At 48.6% G+C, this 22059-nt stretch overlaps 4 protein-coding genes across 7 annotated transcripts in view; 2 read left to right on the top strand and 2 right to left on the bottom strand.

The window, feature by feature from the left end:
* Prdx2 (peroxiredoxin 2) overlaps positions 1-906 on the bottom strand; it is a 5738-nt gene extending 4832 nt beyond the window's left edge. Inside the window, exons 1-3 of the mRNA XM_021220826.2 lie at positions 773-906; positions 191-295; positions 1-97 (exon numbers count right to left, since the gene is read on the bottom strand). Of these exons, the coding sequence (XP_021076485.1) occupies positions 1-97; positions 191-293 (200 nt within the window). The 5' untranslated portion in view covers positions 294-295; positions 773-906. The remainder of the gene's footprint in view (positions 98-190; positions 296-772) is intronic.
* Positions 907-1044: 138 nt separating this feature from the next.
* Rnaseh2a (ribonuclease H2 subunit A) lies at positions 1045-10885 on the top strand. 4 transcript variants are annotated; one of them, XM_029532547.1, is made up of 10 exons: positions 1045-1239; positions 2659-2864; positions 4536-4972; positions 5177-5248; positions 5376-5502; positions 5611-5698; positions 8623-8760; positions 8872-8959; positions 10479-10602; positions 10703-10885. In XM_029532547.1, exons 3-10 carry the CDS (start codon positions 4846-4848, stop codon positions 10836-10838), a joined length of 900 nt encoding a protein of 299 aa, XP_029388407.1. In that variant the 5' UTR covers positions 1045-1239; positions 2659-2864; positions 4536-4845; the 3' UTR covers positions 10839-10885. The 4 variants fall into 4 exon arrangements, with proteins under 4 accessions (XP_029388407.1, XP_021076247.1, XP_029388408.1 ...); XM_029532548.1 differs by lacking the exon at positions 1045-1239 and adding an exon at positions 1415-1432; XM_021220588.2 differs by lacking the exon at positions 2659-2864 and having other exon boundaries at positions 1207-1239.
* Positions 1092-2849, top strand: LOC115062704 (thrombospondin type-1 domain-containing protein 8-like). Its single transcript, XM_029532721.1, has 2 exons — positions 1092-1251; positions 2659-2849. The coding sequence occupies exons 1-2, from the start codon at positions 1092-1094 to the stop codon at positions 2847-2849; spliced, it is 351 nt and encodes a 116-aa protein (XP_029388581.1).
* A 1095-nt stretch (positions 10886-11980) lies between the features above and the next one.
* Positions 11981-22059, bottom strand: part of Rtbdn (retbindin) — an 11288-nt gene continuing 1209 nt past the window's right edge. Inside the window, exons 3-8 of the mRNA XM_021220790.2 lie at positions 19799-19873; positions 19074-19248; positions 16728-16887; positions 16494-16604; positions 13998-14094; positions 11981-12584 (exon numbers count right to left, since the gene is read on the bottom strand). Coding sequence (XP_021076449.1) covers positions 12375-12584; positions 13998-14094; positions 16494-16604; positions 16728-16887; positions 19074-19242 — 747 coding nt within the window. The 5' untranslated portion in view covers positions 19243-19248; positions 19799-19873 and the 3' untranslated portion in view covers positions 11981-12374. The remainder of the gene's footprint in view (positions 12585-13997; positions 14095-16493; positions 16605-16727; positions 16888-19073; positions 19249-19798; positions 19874-22059) is intronic.

Here is a 22059-nt window from a genome sequence, read left to right as displayed (position 1 = left end):
TTTCGGAAGTCCTCAGCATGGTCGCTAAAAGCGATGATCTCCGTGGGGCAAACAAAAGTGAAGTCCAGTGGGTAGAAAAAGAGGACCACGTACTTCCCTAGGGAGGAGGGGAACAACGGAAGGGAAGTCAGTGTTAACTTCTTTCACGTGTAGACCCTGACCCACCTGCTCCCACTCCGCGCAGACTCACCTCTGTAGTCGGAAAGCTTGATTTCCTTGAAGGCACCATCGACCACCGCGGTGGCCGTGAAGTCAGGAGCTGGCTTTCCGATGTGCGCGTTGCCGGAGGCCATGACTGAAATCAGAGACCCACACAGCTTGGTCTTTAGAGCCTCAGAAGACCCTTTGTCTTGCCTTTCCAAGGTCACTTTTGGTACTAAGTCTAGATACTAAATCCGAGAGAGATGGAAGGAGCGCTCATATTCACCCTTCCAGTATAAAGTCTGCGAGGCCTCTGAATACCCGCCCCCATAAACAGGGAACGAATGATGGGGTCACCGCTGCTACCCGAACTACAGAGTCAGACCGAGTGCGAGGGGAGGGGGACGTGAGCCCCTATTTCCAGAATAGGAGAGTTAAGCTAAGAGTGATGGGCTGCGAGCTCGGTGATCCAGCCTGAAAGCTAGGGCTCCGGCCTTGGTTTCCCGGGCAAGGACAAAAGCGGCCACCATTGAGCATGGAAAACAAAGACCTCCAAACATAGAGGTCGTGATGAGGCCTGCACCACACTAGTGGGGCTCCTCCCATTCGTGTGCATTCTGCGTTTTCTTACCTGCGTGGGCAAGAGCCGGACACACGGACGTTCAGACACGAGTAGAGACAGGAAAGAGATCTCAGCACCGAGAGAGCCCTAGGCCCGGGAATCTTTTATGCGTGGCCCAAACCACACCAGGCAGGGCGCGGGGAGGTGGGCGGGACAGCACCGCGGTCGGATCCATTGCGGCTGCAGAAGGGGGGGCGCGTGGCCGGGTCCACACGCTTGCACAAGGGTTGGGTGGGGGTGTGCCCTTACGGATGCTGGGATTGTCTGTGCTGTGGGCTCCGCGCGAGCCTCGGCCACGGGGCGCGTTGGGGTCGGTTGGAGTCCGGGCATGGCCCGGAGCCACCTGGTTCCGTTGCTGACTCCCCTAGTGCTCCTAGGTCTGGTGTCCCCTACTCAGATCGACCCAGAATACCAATACTTTGGCCCGCAGAGTGAAGGTGATACTTGGGAGCTGCTGACGCTGCAGCGACAAAAGGGTAAACTAGCAGGTGGGCGGGAGTGACGACGTGAAAAGGTGTCCCCCCCCACCCCCACCCCCGAAGGCCTCACTTGGCCAAGGCCCTACAAACAGACCCTCTGTGGCTTGACTTCAGATCTCTGCCCAGCTCAGCTCAGGCTGTGTCCCAAGGGACTGGGCACTTATTCTCTGAGCGTGTTTATTTCTCATCTGTGAGTTATTATTTTGTTGTTGTTGTTGTTGTTGTTGTGTTCTGTTTCATTTTACTGAAAATTTACTGTCATGCCCCAACCGTACTACCTTTTGTTCTCAACTTCTTGCCCTGCAGCTTCCTTGGTCATCTGATAATTGTATTAAACACTGCCTGTCTAATAAACAACCTATAAACTTAGTGCTAGAAGGGTGGAGGCAGAGAAAGAAACTGGCCAGTCAGCTTGAGATGGTAAGAACCAACACAGCTGGAATGACTAGCAGAGTTAAAGTCGCAGGGACTGTGAGACAGTGAAAGGGGAGCAGCAAAAGGCCCAAGGGAAGAATAGGGAAAGGAGATGCAAGGATCTGCCAGGAAGGGTGTGGGGCACCAGGCTTTGTGAGTTCATCCTACATGAGGAAGTATCAGTGAAGAATTCTGATGAGGGGTTGGGATTGCATTAGGCACTCAGTTGGTGGAGCACTGGCCCAGCATGCCCGGGGTTCTGATCCTTCCCCAGAGCTGCATAATCCACTGTAGCCGTACACACCTGCAATCCTAGCATTTGGGAGGAGTAGGGACCTGAAATTCAAAGTCATCTTCAGCTACCCAAGGACTTGGAGTTCAGCTTGGGGTACATGAGACTCTGTTGTTATGTTTTGTTTTGTTTTTAAGGAAAGAAAGAAGGAAAGGAAAGGAAAAGAGAAAGGGAAAGGAAAAGAGAATGGGAAAGGAAAAGAGAAAGAGAAAGGGAAAGGGAAAGGAAAGGGTCTTGTTAAAAAAAAAAAAAAATGCTGTAGCTTCTCCTGAGCATAAAAATTACTTTGTTGCTACAAGTTAGCTCAGCACCAGGGGGTTTAAATGCATTCATTATGTCAATTATATCATTTAACTTAACATCTGTCAGCCTTGTTAGTCAGGTGGCACTGGGCCTGCTGAGTAGGCCCATGATTAAGTCCCTGAAGACAAGAGTCAACTTTGGATGTCTGGTATGAAGGACAGGGAGTGAATACTCCCACTGAGCTGGCTGGCGGAGATTAGAAGTGGCAGTTTGCAGCTGTAGGCAGCTTACTTGTGTCCTTTTGAGAGGGTGGTTTGCTCTTCCTAAATCATTGCACAGAGGCAGCAAAGTCTTAAAAATACCAGTTATTATTATTAGGTTCCTTATCTTTGTCCCTCCCTGGACAAATCCTTTGTATGGTAGTTCACTCCCCAATCGGGTCTTCATGTCCACCCTTCCATCTCCAGTACTGGAAGACTCAGTCCTAGGCCCGTGGGGAAAGTGGCATTGTTTCTGCAGCCTGGGCAGACAGGAACGCAGCCGTCAGGTGCTGGGCACAGCACCAGTCCCTGTGTTCATGGACCGAGAGAAGCTGGTACAGATGAGGCCGTGCCGGCAGCAGGATTGCTCATCTTGCAGCCTGAAAGACTGCAACTAGAGGCCCTGAGCAGAGGTGAGCAACCGAGGGGGCATGGCAATGCCAGTCAGAACTGGCTGGCAGACCCAGGGATAGGCGGCGCGGCCCTTTAATCTCAGCACTCAGGAGGCAGAGACAGGCAGATCTCTGGGTTCGAGGCCAGCCTGGTCTACAGAGTGCATTCCAGAGTTCCAGGACAGCCAGGGCTACACAGATAAACCCTGTCTTGAAAAATAAAAACAAGCAGGAGGAGGAGGAAGAGCAGAAGATAGTGGCTGGTGTGAGGTGAGGACTGGGGCCCAAAGTCTGAAACTTCAGGCTGGCTGGGGAGCAGGCACTTGACTTCAGACACGGGAGCTTTTCCGACAGCCGTGGGAGAAAGCAGGAAACGCTGGAAGGAGAAAGCCCTGTTGGAGGTTCAGGTCTGTGACTCAGGCACTCCTGAGGCAGGAGAATCAAGAGTCCAGGATCAACCCAGGCTATATAGCAAGGTCAAGGCTATTTAATGCTACATGAGGCCCTGTCTTTTTTTGTTTGTTTGTTTGTTTGTTTTTTTTTGTTTTTTTTCAATACGGGGTTTCTCTGTGTAGCCCTGGCTGTCCTGGAACTCACTTTGTAGACCAGGCTGGCCTCAAACTCAGAAATCCGCCTGCCTCTGCTTCCCAAGTGCTAGGATTAAAGGCTTTCGAGACCACACGACTTTTTAAAACAAACAAACAAACAAAAAACAAACCAAGTTGGTGGCACAGCAGAACTATGTGATAGAGGAATGGACATGTGTCACATTGATCAAGAAAACAATAGAGTGTGATTGGAGTGGCCAAGGGGTCCGGGAGATTGGAGCTTCTAAGATAAGGGGATAGCAGAAGAGTGGAGGGAAGGGAAAAGGGAGGGAAGATCCATGCCTGATGGGTGCAGAGCTTAAACAGGAAGCAGCTGGGGCCCGGAGCAGCTGGGGCCCAGCTTCTCCTACAGTGGTACAGAAGGCTTTCTTTCAGAAAGATGATAAGGGACAGGTCCTGGAGGCAGCAGTGTCCTGGAGAGCCGTTAACTTCAGGAAATGTGAGTCAGAAGGCCTATAAGCCTTGTGGAATCTGGGACACTCAGTACTAGGAGCGGAGGATCTGTGCAGCGTGGTGGGGAGGGAAGGTAGGTGTATCTCTGTGAGTTCAAGGCCAATTTATGTAGCGAATTCTGGGTTAGCTAGAGAGACACAGTGAGTCTCTCGCTCCCCCCCCCCAAAAAAAAAAACTGGACATGGTGGCACACGCCTTTAATCCCAGCACTCGGGAGGCAGAGGCAGGCGGATTTCTGAGTTCGAGGCCAGCCTGGTCTACAGAGTGAGTTCTAGGACAGCCAGGACTACACAGAGAAACCCTGTCTCAAAAACAACAACAACAAAGTGAAGAGACAGAGACAGATGACTAGAACAGACCTGGACGGCAGGTAGTAGGAGACCGGGACCCGGTGCGCCTGTGCAATGATATTTGACCTCGTAAACCTCCAAAAAAAAAAAAAACCAGCTGAGTGCGGGTTGGTACTTCCCGCATGGGAAGTGGAGGTAGGAGGGTTATGAATAGAAAGTCAACCCAGGCTACATAGTGACTTCAAAGGTTGACCAGCCCGGGTTTTATTAGTTGTCTCGAAAGAAACCAAACAATCTACTTAACTACATCTTAATTTCCTCTTTATTTCTCTCCGTACCAGTCACTGAGGGCCAGGCTCCAGCAGCAACGGGGCGGAGCTTGCAAAGTGACCCTGCCCACCCTCGATTACAAACCACGCCCTTGGAGATAGTCCCCGGAGACTACAATTTCCAGGAGAGAAGAGCAGGGCAGCGGCGGCAGCGGCGACAGCAGCGCGTGCGTAAACGACCACGCCGGAGAGCGTATCGGGGGCGGGCCCTGCGAGCCGATTGGTCAGCATCAAGAGCCGCTGCAGTTTTCGCGGAAAACGCGCGCTGGGACCTGCGCCTGCAGTATTGTTTTCTACAACTGTTGGCTGTCGCAGAGGCAGCATGGATCTCAGCGAGCTGGAGAGGGACAATACGGGTCGTTGTCGCCTGAGTTCTCCTGTACCTGCTGTGTGTCTCAAGGAGCCGTGCGTTCTGGGCGTGGATGAAGCGGGCCGAGGCCCTGTGCTTGGTGCGCCTCCAGGGCCGCGGTCTGGGAGGCGCGTGGGTGAAAGGGGTGCAGTTTTCAGGGGAACCGGAGTGAGGATCATGCCGGGCCTTGGGATCCGGAAGCGATAGTGGGGTGGCCTTGGGCCGTGGTGATGTGCTTTTATGTACTGTACTCTCTGGTGGGAACCCTGCTCTCAGAACTCTGACTTGCCCTCTTGCTACCAAGGCCCCATGGTCTATGCCATCTGTTACTGCCCCCTGTCTCGCCTGGCGGATCTGGAGTCCCTGAAAGTGGCAGGTGAGCCTGTGCTGAATGTCTGCAATCTGGGTTCCTGGGTATGTGCAGGAGGGCAGGTGAGATCCAGAGGGGAAAGCAGAAACGGGAAAGAACCACTTGCTCCCCTTGTCTTTAACTTTCTTCTCAGACTCAAAGACCTTGACAGAGAACGAGCGGGAGAGGCTCTTTGCGAAAATGGAGGAGGATGGAGACTTTGTGGGTTGGGCTTTGGACGTCCTGTCTCCCAACCTGATCTCTACCAGCATGCTTGGGCGGTGAGGTGCCCCTTCCTGAGTGGGGGGGTGGGGGCAAGAGCAACCAATACAGGCTGGCTGCGTCCCACGGTTGCAGTGGTGTGGACTAAACTCTGTCCTTTATCACAGAGTCAAGTACAACCTGAACTCCCTGTCACATGATACAGCTGCGGGGCTGATACGGTATGCACTGGATCAGAATGTGAATGTCACTCAGGTGAGCTGTTGGGTTACAGCCCTTTCATCACCTTCTGATAAAAGGGGCTTTAAAAGTTGAAGCTGGAGCTGTATTAAGTTGATGGAAGCCGGGCCTGGTGGCGCAGGCCTTTAATCCCAGCACTCGGGAGGCAGAGGCAGGNGGATTTCTGAGTTCGAGGCCAGCCTGGTCTACCAAGTGAGTTCCAGGACAGCCAGGGCTATACAGAGAAACCCTGTCTCAAAAAAAAACCAAAAAAAAAAAAAAAAAAAAAAAAGTTGATGGATTGTCAGCCTAGCATGCATGAAGTCCTGGCTTCCATCCCAGCACTGCGTAAAGTCAGAGTCGTAGCACATAGGAAATGGAGGCAGGAGCATGAAGAGTTTATGGCCACCCTTGGCTAAAAAGTGAGTTGAATGTCAGCCCAGGCTACCTCCAACCTGAACCCTGTTTTTTAAAAAAAAAAAAAAAAATCACAAGAGGATGGACATAGTGAGGGAAAGAGATGGTGAGGTCAGGGCTTGTGTGGAGACCCTCTGTGGCTCAGTTGGTAGGTGCCTGTTGCAGAAGCATGACCATGAAGGCATGGTGGCACGCCTCTCACCCTAGCACTCAGGAGATAGAGGCAAGCAGATGTCTGAGTTCCAGGGAATCCCTCCACACATACAGTGAGACCCTGTCTGAAACAAGTGTGAGGGCCTGAGTTTGGATCCGTAGCATCCAAAGGTAAAGCCAGGCAAAGCAACATAAACCTGTCACCTCAGTGCTGGGAGGGAGGGGACAGGAAGATCTTGGGTCTTGATGGCTCGCCAGTCGAGCTGAATTGTTGGGGTCCGGGTTTAGTGCGGGAGCAAGACCTTGTCTCCAAAAAATAAAAGTGGGTCTAGAAAGATGAGCGCTTTGGTCTTTCTTCCTTTATTTCTTTTTTTCTCTTTTTTTCTTTGCTTCGGAGCACCTGGGTTGGATTCGCAGCATCCACTGGGTGACTCAGGACAGCCTTAACTCCTGGTCTAGGTATACTATTCCCTCTTCTGGTCTCCTCAAGTAACACACCCGTACACACAAGTAATACACCCCTACACACAAGTAATACACCCCTACACACAAGTAATACACCCCTACACACAAGTAATACACCCCTACACACAAGTAATACACCCCTATACACAAGTGAAAGATTTATTTATTATGTGTACAGCATTCTGCCTGTATGTATGACTGCAGGCCAGAAGAGGGCATCAGATCCCATTACAGATGGTTGTGAGCCACCATGTGGTTACTGGGAATTGAACTCAGAACCTCTGGAAGAGCAGCCAGTCTCTTAACCTCTGAGCCATCTCTCCAGTCCTTAAAATTTTATATGTCACCAAGCTAGGACTGTGTACCTGGGGGGTAGAGCCCCGGCTGTGGGCATGCTAGCCAACGCTACCCACAGAGCCATATGTAAGGATTCTAGTGTAGGGTATTTGTTGCCGCCGTGTCTTCGGCCCCCAGGATAGCAGCGAGCATTCAGTGTTCAAGGGCTGTAGCATGATTAGACAAAGCCTATCTTGTTTGAGGCCAACATTTCTCAACCTGCGTGTCGCTTGCTACCTCATTGGAGATTGTATATTAGATTTCCTGCATATCAGATATTTACATTGCGACTCATAAGAGTACCACATTTCTGCTATAAAGCAGCGATGAAATAGTTTTACGGTGGGAGGGTCACCACAACATGAGGAAGTGTGTTAAAGGGTCGCCGTATCAGGAAGGTTGAGAACTGCTGTGTTGGGCATGGAACATAGAGGCTGTTTGCATGTTAAGAGGTGTTCTGCCGCTGAGCTCTATTTAACCCTGTTAGAATAAGGTTTGGGGTTTTTTTTTGTTGTTGTTGTTTTGTTTTAATTGTGGGGCTGGAGAGAGATGCCTTAACAATTAAGGGCACTTGTTGCTCTCACAGAAAAATCTGTGTTCAATTCTCAGCACCCACATGGCGCCTTAAAGCTGTAACTCCATACTCCAGTTCCAATGGATCTGACACCCTCTTCTGGCCTCTGCAGGCATACAAATGGTGCATAGGCATACATGCAGGCAGACTGTTCTCTTGAGTTTAGAGCTAGGCTATCCTACATAATGAGTTGAAGGCCAGCCAGGGCTAAGAGTGAGATGCAGTCTCAAAAACAGGTGGCAAGATGGCTCAGTGGGTAAAAGCACTGACTGCTCTTCCGAAGGAAATCCCAGCAACCACATGGTGACTCACAACCATCCGTAATGAGACCTGATGCCCTCTTCTGGTGTGTCTGAAGACAGCTACAGTGTACTTATGTATAGTAATAAGTAAATCTTGGGGCCGGAGCAAGCAGGGACTGAGCAAGCAGAGTTAACTGGAGCGAGTGGGGTTGATTGGCATGAGCAGAGGTCCTAAATTCAATTTCCAACAACCACTGGAAGGTTCACAACCATCTGTACAGCCACAATGTACTCACATAAAATAAATAAATCTTTAAAACAACAACAACAACAAAACCTGCCTTCTAGCACTCAACCAGCAGTGGTAGAGTGTCTAAGGCCTGTGAGTCAGATAAAGGATCAAAGCAGAAAAAAAACAAAAACCAGGGGGCTGGAGAGATGATGGCCCAGCAGTTAGACAGTACTGTTTGCTCTCCACAGGATCCAGGTTCAAATCCCAGACCTGAATGGGAGCTCACAACTCTCTGTAACTCCAGTGCCAGAGGGATTGGCTGCTGCTTCACACCCCCAGGCACACATGTGGTACACAGGCATACATGCAGGCAAAGCACCCATGCACGTAACCTTGGGCTGGTAGCTTAGTGGCAGTACTTGTGTGGCACGCGTGAGGCCCTGGGAGGCCTCAGCAGAGTAGGAGACGGGATGTTTTATAGTTGTTTTGCCTGCTTTTAAATGACTACATTTCTCTTCCTATGCTTCTGTGTCTGAGCCAGGTATTTGTGGACACTGTAGGAATGCCAGAGACATACCAGGCTCGACTACAACAGCGCTTTCCTGGGATAGAGGTGACAGTCAAGGCCAAAGCCGACTCTCTGTTCCCTGTGGTCAGTGCTGCCAGCATCTTTGCCAAGGTTAGAATTTAGAATCCTGCTGGCCAGGGCCCACTCCCGGCACCTCCCTCGTGTAGAGACAAACAAGATTCCCTTGAGAACAGAGGCTCTAAGCTATTGTCTTGCCTGCAGGTGGCCCGAGACCAGGCTGTGAAAAACTGGCAGTTTGTGGAAAATTTACAGGATCTGGACTCCGATTATGGCTCAGGCTATCCCAATGGTGAGCAGAAAGCCGTGCGTGGTCCATTCTTGGGAATGAATTTTCTTCCCTTTTCTTCTTCACACCCCCCCCCCTTACCCCATGTAACATAAACTTGTCTTTAATTTTCTGTGTAGCCCACCTGGGGGTGGTTACCCATGCCTTTCATCCCAGCACTTATGGGGCAGAGGCAGGTGGGGATCTCTGTGAGTTCAAGGCCAGCCTGGTCTACAAAGGGAGTCCAGGACAGCCAGTCTCTATTACACAGAGAAAAGGCCTGTCTAGAAATTAACCCCACTACCTCCACCAAAAAAAACAACAACAACAAAAAAGCTTCCATGTAGCCCAAGCTGGGCTCCAGCTTTATTGTTCTTTTCTTTAATTTTTTTTTTCCTCCCCAGACAGGATTTCTCTCTGTAGCCCTGGCTATCCTGAACTCTGATCTTACGTAGTAGACCAGGCTGGCTTTGAACTCGAGATCTTCCTGTATCTACCCCGCAAGTGCTGGGATTAGGGCATGCACCACTACCGCCCAGCCTTTTCTTTAATTTTTAAAGACTGTTATAATACTCAGGAGGCAGAGATTTTCTTTCTTTCTTTCTTTCTTTTTTTAAAGATTTGTTTATTATATGTAAGTACACTGTAGCTGTCTTCAGACACACCAGAAGGCATCTGATTTCCATTACGGATGGTTGTGAGCCACCATGTGGTTGCTGGGATTTGAACTCTGCACCATTGGAAGAGCAGTCGGGTGCTCTTACCCGCTGAGCCATCTCACCAGCCCTCTTTCTTTTTTTTTTAAGATTGATTTATTACGTCTGCAGTGCTTTGCCTGCCTGCACGTATGCAGCCACTCTGGGAAACAGTACCAGGTCTCATTACAGATGGTTGTGAGCCATCATGTGGCTGCTGGGAATTGAACTCAGGACCCCTGGAAGAGCCTAGTGCTTTTAACCTCTGAGGCATCTCTCCGGCCCAAAAGAAAATAGTTTCAAAAAACAAAATTGGGGGCTGGAGAGATGGTTCAGTGGCTAAGAGCAGTTGCTGTTCTTGCAGAGGTCCAGAGTTCAGTTCCTAGTACCACATTGGGCAGCTCACAACTGCCTGTAACTCCAGCTCTGTAAGATCCAATGGCCTCCTGGAACATCTGCACTCACACTCACAGACAAACATGCATATACATTAAAATAAAAAACCAGGCTGGGTATGGGCCATGGATTCATTCCATATTCTCTCCACCCTGAGACTCAAGTCCCAGAAATAGCCCAGGACCTCTTGAGCACTGGTGGACCCCACTTGCCCCGGTTGAATACCTGGGACAATATGACTCTTTTAAGTAAACAGTGCAGGGCATCTTGGTTCTCAAGAAGCCAAAGCCACAGACCCTTGCTCCCAGCTGCAGAGGCAGAAGGTGACCAGCCTGGTCTACATTGTGAAGCTCCATCTCAACAAGAAGGAAAGTTAAGCAGCTAAGGATGCATGTGGCATGTGCCTGTCACCTGACACTCTGACCCTGCCACCATTGCTTCTCTCTCCCTAGATCCCAAGACCAAAGCCTGGCTGAGGAAACATGTGGACCCTGTGTTTGGCTTCCCTCAGTTTGTACGGTTCAGTTGGAGCACAGCCCAGGCCATCCTGGAGAAGGAGGCAGAAGATGTCACTTGGTTTGTGTCCTGAGAGTGCTGAGGGAACAGACCAGGGGAAGGGAGGCCATGCATTCACTCAGCCCGATGGGAAGTGGCCAGTCATCCCTCTCTCCCACAGGGAGGACTCAGCAGCTGAGGAGGATCCTGAGGGAAGAATCACCTTCTACTTCAGCCAGGGCCCACAGACCTGCCGCCCTCAGGCCCCCCACAGATACTTCCAGGAGCGAGGCCTGGAGGCAGCCAGCAGCCTCTAGGAGCCAACATGTGCACCTGCCCTTCTAGCCCAGGAATAAAAGCTGTTGAGGAAGCAGACTGAGTGCTTTGTAGCTAAGGTCTGATAGCAGGGCCAGTGGACAGCGGCTGATTGATTCATCAAACAAAATAGGCATTTCTAAATTGGTGCAGTTTGCTTATTTATTTATGGAATTATTTATGTACGTGAGTACACTGTAGCTGTCTTCAGACACAGCAGAAGAGGGCATCAGATCCCATTACAGATGGTTGTGGGCCACTGTGTGGTATCACTGGGTGGGTAGCCTGATGCTGGAACTGTGTAGACCAGGTTGGTCTGAGCTCATAGAGACTCACCTCTGCCTCTACCTCCCAAGTACTGAGATTAAAGACGTGCAATATGCCCATTTTTTTCTTTTTAATTTTAAAATTATTTTGTGTTTGTGTGTATGTCTTTGTGTGGGTATACACACCTGAGTATGCACGTGTAAATGCAAGTGCCTTTGGAGGCCATAGGCTTCAGATTCTCCTGGAGCTGGACTTAGAGACAATTATGGCCTACTCTGTTAGTGCTGATCTGAACTAACTATATGCTCTTAACCATTGGATTTCTCCATCCCGCATATTTTTCTTTTGTGCTTCCTCTTTGCTTTGCTTTTTGTTTTGTTTTGTTCTGAGACAGGGTTCCTAAGTAGTCTTGACTGTCCTGGAAGTTGCTACATAGACCAGACGGGCCTGGAACACAGATATCCCTCTGCCTCTGCAGAGTTGGAATTAAAGGAGTTGTATGTATATCTGTGCAACACATCCATGCAGTTCTTAAAGATGCCAGAAGAGGGCACCAGATCCCCTGCAACTGGAGTTGGAGTTCTTTTTGAGCCACCTCGTGGGTCTTGAGAATCAGGTCCTCTGCAAGAACAGTCATTATTGCTGTCAATCAGGGAGCCATCTTTCCAGTGCCTTCCTCTGCCTTCCTCTGCCTTCCTCTTCCTTCTCTGTGTGTGTGTGTGTGCGTGCACGTGCTGTTGTGGTGTTGCATACCTTTAATCCCAGCATTTGGGGGACAGGTAGGTGGATCTCTGAATTAGAGGCCATTCTGGTCTACATAGTTTCATATCAGTCAAGGCTACATGATGAGGCCCTGATCAATAAATTAAAGCCACAAACTATATTATCTATTTATTTGGGGGAGAAAGGGGACACAAGTGCCATAGCAAACCTGGAGGTCAGGGGACATCTTGTTGAAGTTGTTTCTTTTGCTACCATGTGAGTTCTGGGAATAGAATGTTGATCATCAGGGTTGGCCTGTGTACCATGTTACTGGTCTCTGTTCTTCCCTCTAAGACTATCATTTTTGCCAGGTTCTCCCCAAGTGTTTTCCCAAGCAGCAGCCACATCGTATGGCATGGACTAGACTGGCAACTTTATTTTGGGGAAGCAAAATAAGTGAGGGTTAGATCATTTCTAGGAAAACGGGTGGGAGGGCCTGGTTTAGGACAGAAGGAGAGAGGAGGGGAGGGAGATGACTCTGGGTGGCTCCTGGCCTAGGGAAGGGACCCTTATTGAAAGCCAAACAACTGCTCAGGGCTGTCGCCGCTGCCACTGCCACTGCCACTGCCTGCAACATTTGTAATCCAGGCGCGAGGGCGGCGGCGGCGGGCTCCTGGAGAGGAGATGGAGACGTTGAGGCAGTGACTGGAGCCAGGAGCCGCTACCCGCAGAACGTGACCCAAAGCAGAGTGACACAGATCTGTGGCGTTGGCAAAGGTCTAGGAGAAAGGGTGGCAGTCAGAGTTCGAGGAGGTGGAACCTGATTCGCAGGGCTGGGTCTTCTGGACAGGGTATGGCCTGGGCAGTGGGAGGATATGGGTGTTCCTTTGAGGGGCCTGTCAGTCAGAGCCAGGGGAGGGGCCGAGAACTGAGCGCAAAGAGTTGGAGAGTCTAGACTCAGGGGACTCTTGGGAGTGCTACCCACACGTCCCACACGGAGGCTGAGAATGCTGAAGAGAGCAGCAGGAACCTACGTTCAGATAGTGCTGGGAAGCCAGGCAGTGGTGGCGCGCTTGCCTTTAATCCCAGCACTTGGGAGGCAGAGGCAGGTGGATTTCTGAGTTCGAGGCCAGCCTGGTCTACAGAGTGAGTTCCAGGACAGCCAGGGCTACGCAGAGAAACCAACCCTGTCTCGAAAAACAAAACGAAAAGAATAGTGCTGGGTACTTGGGAAGAGAGATCATCCAGTAAAAGCACCAACTGCTGTTACAGAGGACCTAGATTAGATTCTAGCAGCCACATGGGAGTTCTCAAGCCTAATTTCAATTGTAGGGGAGTCTATACCCTTCTGACCTCTTGCAGGCACATAGGTGGTGCACATACAGGCAGGCAAAACACTCATACACAGAATAAGAATAAATCCTTAAAAAATAAAGATTAAGCCGGGCAGTGGTGGCGCACGCCTTTAATCCCAGCACTCGGGAGGCAGAGGCAGGTGGATTTCTGAGTTCGAGGCCAGTCTGGTCTACAGAGTGAGTTCCAGGACTACACAGAGAAACCCTGTCTTGAAAAACCAAAAATAAATAAAGATTAGCCCACATCTTTAAAGGGATTAATTTCAGCACTGGGGAGACAGGCTAGAGGATCGTTAAAGAGTTCAAGGTCGCAGGCAGTAGTGGCCCATGCCTTTCATCCCAGCACTTGGGAGGCAGAGGCAGGCAGATCTCTTGAGTTCAAGGCCAGCCTTGTCTACAGAGTGAGTTCCAGGACAGCCAGGGCTGTGTACAGAAAAATCCTGTCTCAGAAACCAAAAAAAAAAAAAAAAAGTTCAAGGTCAGCCAGGTGAACGTGCTAAGTTTCAGGATAGCAAGAGCTATGTGGACAGTCCCTATCTAAAAAAAAAAGTAACTGTATAGCTGGGTGTGGTGGCACACGCCTTTAATCCCAGCACTCAGGAGGCAGAGGCCGGCGGATTTCTGAGTTCGAGGCCAGCCTGGTCTACAGAGTGAGTTCCAGGAAAGCCAGGGCTACACAGAGAAACCCTGTCTCAAAAAAACAAAAACAAACAAACAAAAAAGTAACTGATTAATTAAAATTAAAGGCTATCAAGACCCCCGATGGTGTTGCATGCCAGTAATCCAGACCATATTACAAAGCCCATGGCCGCCTCAAGCCCTCTGTTCTTCACTCACCTGCCCGTAGGTGCGGCAGTGGCGCTCACAGCCTCTCTTTCCAGAGGATGGCAGCCAAGTCAGGCCACAAATAAAATCTGCTTGGCAGGTGGTGAACCTGGGTACAGGAGAAGGGAAGACAGGTTTAAGGCTTTGGAGTCAATGGGCTTCTAAAGACACATGTCCCTCCCTCAGACCGAGGCCTCTTCTCAGGCCGGATCCCTCAGACACCCAGGGTTTGTAGAGTTTCCTTCTGGGATTTTTTTTTTTTTTTTTTTTTTTTAAAGTTTTTTTTTTTTTTTTTTTTTTTAAATATTTATTTATTATATGTAAGTACACTGTAGCTGTCTTCAGACACACCAGAAGAGGACATCAGATCTTGTTATGGATGGTTGTGAGCCATCATGTGGTTGCTGGGATTTGAACTCTGGACCTTTGGAAGAGCAGTTGGGTGCTCTTACCCACTGAGCCATCTCACCAGCCCTCCTTCTGGGATTTATTGTGTTGTTTGTTCTTATGAGACAAGGATTGAAGTTAGTGTAGAAGTTATTTTGTTTCTAAAGAGTACCTTGAAGTCCTGATCCTCTTTCCTAAGTGTTATAGGCCACCAACACCACCACAATGTATCCCCCCCTCCCTTAAAAAAAAAATGTTATTTTGGTGCTGGTGAGATGGCTCAGCGGTTAAGAGCACTGACTGCTCTTCCAGAGATCCTGAGTTCAAGTCCCAGCAACCACATGGTGGCTTACAACCATCTGATATGAGATCTGATGCCCTCTTCTGGTGTGTCTGAAGACAGCTACAGTGTACTCATATAATAAATAAATAAATCTTAAAAAAAAAAAAAGAAGACAGCTACAGTGTACTTATCCATAATAATAAATCTTTGAAAAATGTTTTTATTTACTTATTTGTGTGTGTGTATGTGTGTGTGTATGTGTGTATTGCCAACTCACTGGAGCTAAAGTTACAGGCAGTTGTAAACAGCCTGTTGTAGGAGGTCAGAATTGAACTCATGTAGCTGGGTGGTGGTGGAGCCCACCTTTAATCCTGGGGATTCAGGAGGCAGAGGCAGGCAGATCTCAGAGTTTGAGGCCAGCCTGGTCTACAGAGTGAGTTCCAGGACAGTCAGGGCTACACAGAGAAACCCTGTCTTGAAGAACAGAGGGGGGGGGGAGAGCTGGTTGGTTGGTTGGTTTTTGTTTTTTTTTTTTTTTAATTTATTTATTTATTATATGTAAGTACACTGTAGCTGTCTTCAGACACTCCAGAAGAGGGAGTCAGATCTTGTTAGGGATGGTTGTAAACCACTATGTGGTTGCTGGGATTTGAACTCTGGACCTTGGGGAAGAGCAGTCGGGTGCTCTTACCCACTGAGCCATCTCACCAGCCCCCTGGTTTTGGTTTTTCATAATAAGGGTCTCTGTGTAGCCCTGGCTGTACCAGAACTCACTTCGTAGTTGCTGGTCTCAACTCAGAGATACTGAAGGCACTGTAGCAGGCAAACATGCCTCCACCAGGTCCTGCTCTTCCCCCATACCCTCTTCCTTGCTAAAAATAAATTATATTCCTAAAGCTAACCACCAGGTCTGTCCTCTCCTCCTCCTGAGGCTGACTACCAAGGTCCAGATGTCAGATTATTGCAATCCAACAATTAAAAGCCCCCTTTGGATCACCTAATTGACATCCTAAATTAAAATTAAGCACCTCATCCTAACATGGGGGTCTCCTCTTTTACTGTTATAAGCCGACCTTTGTCTGTAGGCCACATTGGCCTCCTCTCTCCGGAGGCAGTCCTTTGATCCTCCAAGACAAATATCTCTTCCCCACCCTTGTTCCTCTTACCTTCTCCCTTGGCTTGTCTCCTGTCTTTTGTTCCCCTCCCCCCTCTGGCCCCCCCCCCCCCCCCAATCAGGGCAAATAAATCTCCTTTGTGCTAAGAACTTGGTCTTGGGGTGATTTGTACCAACTGACTTTGAGGTCCTTTCAGGCACACCTGCCTCTGTCTCCTGAGTGCTGGGATTGAAGGCCTGTGCCACCTCCATCTGGCTAAAAATTATGTTTAAATCATTTGTGTCTGTCTGGTATGAGCACTAGTACAGGTACCAGAGGACTTCCGAAGTGGGAATCAGATACTACGGAGCCGGAGTTACAGGCAACTGTGAGCCTGAGGCGGGTGCTGGCAACTGAACTCTGGTCCTCTGAAAAGCAATAAGCATTCTTAACTGCCAAGCCGCCCTTCTCTAGCCCAGGCAACCTATTCGTAGCAGCTCCTTGCATTCCCTCTTAGCTTCTCTGCGAGTCAAAAGCCTGAACCTTTTGAAACTTCCTGGTCCACCAGAGCCACTCCTTCACACTTCTTAAATGCCGGGTCATTCTTGGGCCTCTCCCCTCTCTCCCTTGCAGCATACACACTAGATCTCTTTCCGTAGACCCATTCTAGCTCTCTAGCAGCCAACTAAGGCCCTCAGTCCTGCACTTTCCGGTAAGACACGCCCCTGTTCCCGCCTCTCTTACCAAATCTGGCAGAGCTCAGGGCAGAGAGGCTGTACTGGGCGTACCCCGAAAAGCTGCGGGTGGAAGCGATCGCGGAGGGCTCCTTGAAGTTGTCCCAGGAAGAATTCACATCTGGACTCGAGAGAGACAGGGCAAACACCGCGCGATCCTCAGTGGGAGTTAAGGGTCTAGCCTTACCAGCTAGGGCAAGTAGAGCAGAGAATAGGGGGACAGGCTAGGGGACACAGAACTCACTCTGGGCTTGGTGCCCCGCAGCTCTCTAGAAGGCTCTCTGGGCTGGATGCCTCTGGTCTGTCTATATCTGCAGTGCAGCAAGATTCTGCCACTGGTGGTGTCTGCGAGCCAGGAACTTGGATCCTTGAGTATGGTGGTAGAACCAAGGATTGAGGGTGCCCTGACAACGGAAATTCTATCAGCTGCTTTCCCAAAGAGAAAAGCCTTAAAGATATTTCTCTGCAGTTGGATAACATGGCAAAAATCTGTCATCCCAGACTCTTGGGAGGCTGAGGCAGGGGGATCTCAAAATCAAAACAAGGCTAGGCAACTTAAAGAAATTCTGGCTAAAAATGAAAGCAAACCTGTAGTGACAGTTCCGGAATTTGGGTTTCTCTTAAAAAACAAATATTATAAGACTGTTTTTGTTTTGATGCCAGATGTGGGGTATGGGGCTGCTTCAGACTGTCCTTGGCGGCTGACTATGATTTGTCTCCTGCTATAGCAGAGGCACAGTTTTGCCAGCTGCAGTTAGTTTCTCCAATTGTGTGATGTTTAGAATTCTGGGAACTTTTGAGAGGGTTTATAAATTCTTGGCTCCCAGGAGTGGTGGGGTGGTTGTTGGTTGTTGAGGGGGTGGTAGTGGTTGTGACTTGTTAGTAGCCATAGTCAAAGAAGGAACAAAAGGAAAGAAATTAGATTTAGAGAGCTCAATTTCTTTCTTCTTCTTCTTCTTCTTCTTCTTCTTCTTTTTTGGCTTTTCGAGACAGGGTTTCTCTGTATAGCCCTCGTTGTCCTGGAACTCACTTTGTAGACCAGGCTGGCCTCGAACTCAAAAATCTGCCTGCCTCTGCCTCCCAAGTGCTAGGATTAAAGGTGCGCACCACTACGCCCCGACGAGATCTCAATTTCTCTCTCCCCTCTATCCTTCTTTCTCTCCTATCTAGTGATAGAGGGTAAAAACCAGGGGTATAAAGGGTGAGTTTAAAAACCAACAAATTAACAACAAATTAACAAAGACCACCTACAAGCAAAGAAGAAACAAGAAGAAAGGAATTAGATTCAAGAATCCCTCTCCCCTCTGTCTTTTCTCTTTTACCTAGTGATAGGGGTGAAACCAGGGGGACAAAGGTGGAGAAAAAGAAGAAGCCACAAAGTAGCAATAACTAGATCTAGGGTATAACACTTAGTGGTATAACAGCTGCCTAGCACTGAAGGGCCCTAGTTCAATTCCCATCACTGGAAAATTCTTTTTTTTTTTCCTGTGAAATGTAGCTTCAAGCAGTACTATGCATCACTCATAATAATCAGGTTATATTTTTCTATGTTTCTAAATGGCAGCATAATGTCAACAACACCTCTGTACCAGGTCTGTTATTTTATTTTATTTTATTTTTTTTGGTTTTTTGAGACAGGGTTTCTCTGTATAGCCCTGGCTGTCCTGGAACTCACTCTGTAGACCAGGCTGGCCTCGAACTCAGAAATCCGCCTGCCTCTGCCTCCCGAGTGCTGGGATTAAAGGCGTGCGCCACCACCACCCGGCTAGGTCTGTTATTTCTTATTTCTCCCATGTCTTTATTTACTGGGGTTGGACCCAGGACACTACTCGTTAGGAACACTTCTACCATTGAACTGTATCTTCAGCACTATTTATTTATCCTAATTTTTAAATTTATATTTAATCAATGTATTGTGTGTGTGTGTGTGTGTGTGTGTGTGTGTGTGTGTGTGTGTGTGTCAGAGGACAACTTGAAGGAGCTGGTTTTCTCCTTTCACAGTTTTCAGTCCAGGGATCTGACTCAGGTCATTGGTGTTGGTAGCAGTCACTTTTACCCACTGAGCCATCTCATCAGCCCTATTTATTTACTTATTTATTCATTTATTTATTATTTAGTGTTTTGACACAGGGCTTCTCTGTGGAGCTTTGGCTGTCCTGGAACTCAGTCTGCCCTCTGAGTGTTAGGATCAAAGCCACCAACCACTGCCCAGCTCCTATTTGTTTATTTTGAGACAGATAGAGTTTCATGTAGCCCCGCCTGACCTCCAGCTCCCCGTATAGCTGAGGTTGGCATTGAAATCCTAATCCTCCTACATCCACCTTCTATGTGCTAGGATTACAGGTGGGCACCACCGTGCCTAACACCCTGCCTGGGTTATCTGATTTGCTTAAGGTCACAGAGCACCAAAGTATGGATTTGTGATTTGAACCCAGCAGAGTCTGGTTGTTGATCTGACAACCAGACTCTGGGCTGTTAAAACCAGCAGTCATCACTCGCCCTGTCTGTCCACCCTCTTTTACCCTAAACCCTCTTATAAGGAAGATATAAGTGGGGTTTCTGGGTGTTAGGGGTGAGAGAGAATGCTCACCTGCCGGCTGCAGCTGGCCTGTGCTCACCTTGGCTGTCAGCCCAGGGTGTCCCCAGGACCTAGTTTGCAGTGGGTGACTCCCTCCATAGGCCACCAAGAAGATCCATGCCAGGATCGGTCGCAGGGCCCAGACCAGGCCGCTGTGTTGAAAGTGGCCTTTGTGGGCCATGTCCACCTGAGACAAGAGCCAGCTGATATAGAGGGATGAGGGATGACTTCCTTCTGGAGATTTAGGTTGGCACTGGTAGGTGCACGCCAGAAATCGTTGCCAGGCAGCACAGAGGATGGGCCATACATGAGGAGGCCAGGCAATGGCCAAGGGCTCTTCAAACCCTATGGGGATTCTCACCCAAGAGCCCCTCCCAGCAGATTCATCTCTTTCATTCCACAGGTTAAAATACTAATCCCATGCAAACAACCTCTCACGCTCTTTGTCCTCTGCCACCAGCTTCCTTCAGAGTCATGGAACCACCTCAGCTCTTCCCAGACCCTCTTCCACGCAGGACTTCCTTTCTTTGCAGCACCCCCGCCCTCCACTCCTTTCACGGTCACCTTCTCTCGGGTTCTCAATCGGCTTAGGAGCTTTCACCCAGGGCTGGACCTTTTAGTACCAAGCCGGACTGTGCAGGGCTGCGGTTCTGCCACTAGGCTCCAAAAGTTTCTGGGCAGAAGAAGGTAAAGGTTCGGGAGACTAGATTCCCGACGCCCCACCCACTGTCACTCACCTGTTAGCTGGCTGGAGTCTAGGAGATGCTGAGACACCTTAGAACCACCGAACCAAGGCCAGCCAAGAGCTGCAACTGAAAGGGGTGTGGTTTGGTTAAGAGGCGGAGACTTCCAAAGCCCCACCTCCACAATCCTAAAACAGCTATACTTGGGACTGGTGCATTTATATCTACAAGCTTGCCCTATGCTACACTTGAGATTTAAGGTCTCCGTCTCTCTCTCTCCTCTCTCTCTCTCTCTCTCTCTCTCTCCCTCTCCCTCTCCCTCTCCCTCTCCCTCTCCCTCTCTCCTGTGTTGTGGAGAGGACATTTCTTGGGTAGGTATTTTCATGTGTATGCTGGTGACGCTTCGGTGTCTTTCTACAGTTTTTGTAAATCTGTATCCTTTAACATTCTGTCCATGAATTCAAAAGACATTTATTAAACACATACTCTGTACTGGGTTCTGGGTAATGCACTTGTATACAAGACATAAAAATCTCACAGTCTTCACAGAATTATCACAAGGTGGAGAATCAGGTGGAGGAAGGGGAAACAGCCCTGGAGAAAAAGGTAGGGGTATGCATGAACTTTCATGGGCCTGCGTTGAGCTGATGAGCTGTGTTGGAAGAAATATGTGTCTATGTTTTAGGAGGGAATTGTGCACCTTTGAGCATCCTTAGGTTGGAATTGTGTGTGTTGGGATGTTTGAGTGGACTTGCATTTGATGAGTGTTTGTCTGTGTTTCTTTTTCTTTTCTTTTTTTCTTTTTTTTCTTTTTGTTTTGTTTTTCGAGACAGGGTTTCTCTGTATAGCCCTCATTGTCTTGGAACTCACTTTGTAGACCAGGCTGGCCTCGAACTCAGAAATCCACCTGCCTCTGCCTCCCAAGTGCTGGGATTAAACTGTCTGTGTTTCTTAAGTTTATGCTTATATTATTGTAGGGTATATGTATATGTGTGCCTATGTATACTACGTGAACCTGTTCGCTGGATATCCACAAATATATACATATGTTGTGTGTGATTCTTTTTGATGATTATGTGTTTGTAGCGTTCTTCTTTTTATATTTTACTATTTTTAATTATGTATCTATGGTGTGTGTGTGTGTGTGTGTGTATGCACGTATGCCTGCATGCACGTGCCTGTGTGCGTGTGTCTGTCCATATGGGTCTGTGGATATGAGTATGATCATCTGGTGAGGTCAGAGTCTTCTGATCAGATCAACCAGAGCTGGTGTTGTGAGCTGCCTGACACCGGTGTTGGGAACTGAATTTGGGTCCTCTGCAAGTGTGGTATATTCTCTTAACCACTGAGCCACCTTCCCAACCCCTTTTGTGAGGTTTTGGAGAACAGGTGGATCTTTATTTGAGAAGTATGCACAACCTGGGCAACGGTGGCACACGCCTTTAATCCTAGCACTTGGGAGGCAGAGGCAGGCAGATTTCTGAGTTCGAGGCCAACCTGGTCTACAGAGTGAGTTCCAGGACAGCCAGGGCTACACAGAAAAACTCCATCTCAAAGAACAAAAAAAACCAAAACAAGACAAAAAAGAAATATGCACAAAGTATATGTTAATATTTGTGCCTATGCTTGAGGAGGATATGTGTGTAAGTATGTGCAATGTGTATGCACATATATGTGTGTTATATATGTGGAGTGTTGTTTTTGGTTGTATTCATATTTCATATGCATGTTTTAAAAGTATATGCATTCATCCTTGTAGAATATGTATACCACCACCAGAAATGTGTCTGCCTCCTATCTCAGGGTACAGAGGCATTTTTTCATGACTTATTTTATTTTTTTTTAGTCCGCCTTGGGAGGGGCTATCTGTGTACTTTCCCGTGGGTACCTGAAGAGATCTGATACCTCTGATCTCCTGGAGCTGGAGTTACAAGCTGTTGTGAACTACCCAATGCGGGTTCTGGGAGTCAAACTCCTGTCCTTTACATGAGCAGCAAGTGCTCTTTTTTATATAAAGTTTAAATTATTTTGTGTGCATAGGTGTTTTGGCTTCATGCATGTCTGTTTTCAAGCACACCTGGTTTTCAAAGAGGCCAGCCAAAAGAAGATATCAGATCACCTGGAACTGGAGTTATGAATGGTTGTAAGCCACCACATGAGTGCTAGGAATCAAACCTAGGTCCTCTGGAAGAGCAGCTAGTGCTTTTTTTTTTTTTCTCTTTTTTTTTCGTTTTTGTTTTTTTGAGACAGGGTTTCTCTGTGTAGCCCTGGCTGTCCTGGAACTCACTCTGTAGACCAGACTGGCCTCGAACTCA

This window comes from Mus pahari, chromosome 20, assembly GCF_900095145.1.
Source record: "Mus pahari chromosome 20, PAHARI_EIJ_v1.1, whole genome shotgun sequence".
Classification (NCBI taxonomy): Eukaryota; Metazoa; Chordata; class Mammalia; order Rodentia; family Muridae; genus Mus; species Mus pahari.
This window is presented reverse-complemented; position numbering and strand designations above follow the sequence as displayed.

What these genes read in the sequence shown, in the direction of transcription:
- LOC115062704 (XM_029532721.1), top strand. Translation starts at nt 1,092, where the DNA reads ATGGCCCGGAGCCACCTGGTTCCGTTGCTGACTCCCCTAGTGCTCCTA. An exon ending in ACAAAAGGGTAAACTAGCAG is followed by an intron (nt 1,252 to 2,658) that starts GTGGGCGGGAGT and finishes TTCCATCTCCAG; the next exon opens with TACTGGAAGACTCAGTCCTA.
- Rnaseh2a (XM_029532547.1), top strand. Translation starts at nt 4,846, where the DNA reads ATGGATCTCAGCGAGCTGGAGAGGGACAATACGGGTCGTTGTCGCCTG. An exon ending in GGAGTCCCTGAAAGTGGCAG is followed by an intron (nt 5,249 to 5,375) that starts GTGAGCCTGTGC and finishes CTTTCTTCTCAG; the next exon opens with ACTCAAAGACCTTGACAGAG. An exon ending in CTGCCAGCATCTTTGCCAAG is followed by an intron (nt 8,761 to 8,871) that starts GTTAGAATTTAG and finishes TCTTGCCTGCAG; the next exon opens with GTGGCCCGAGACCAGGCTGT.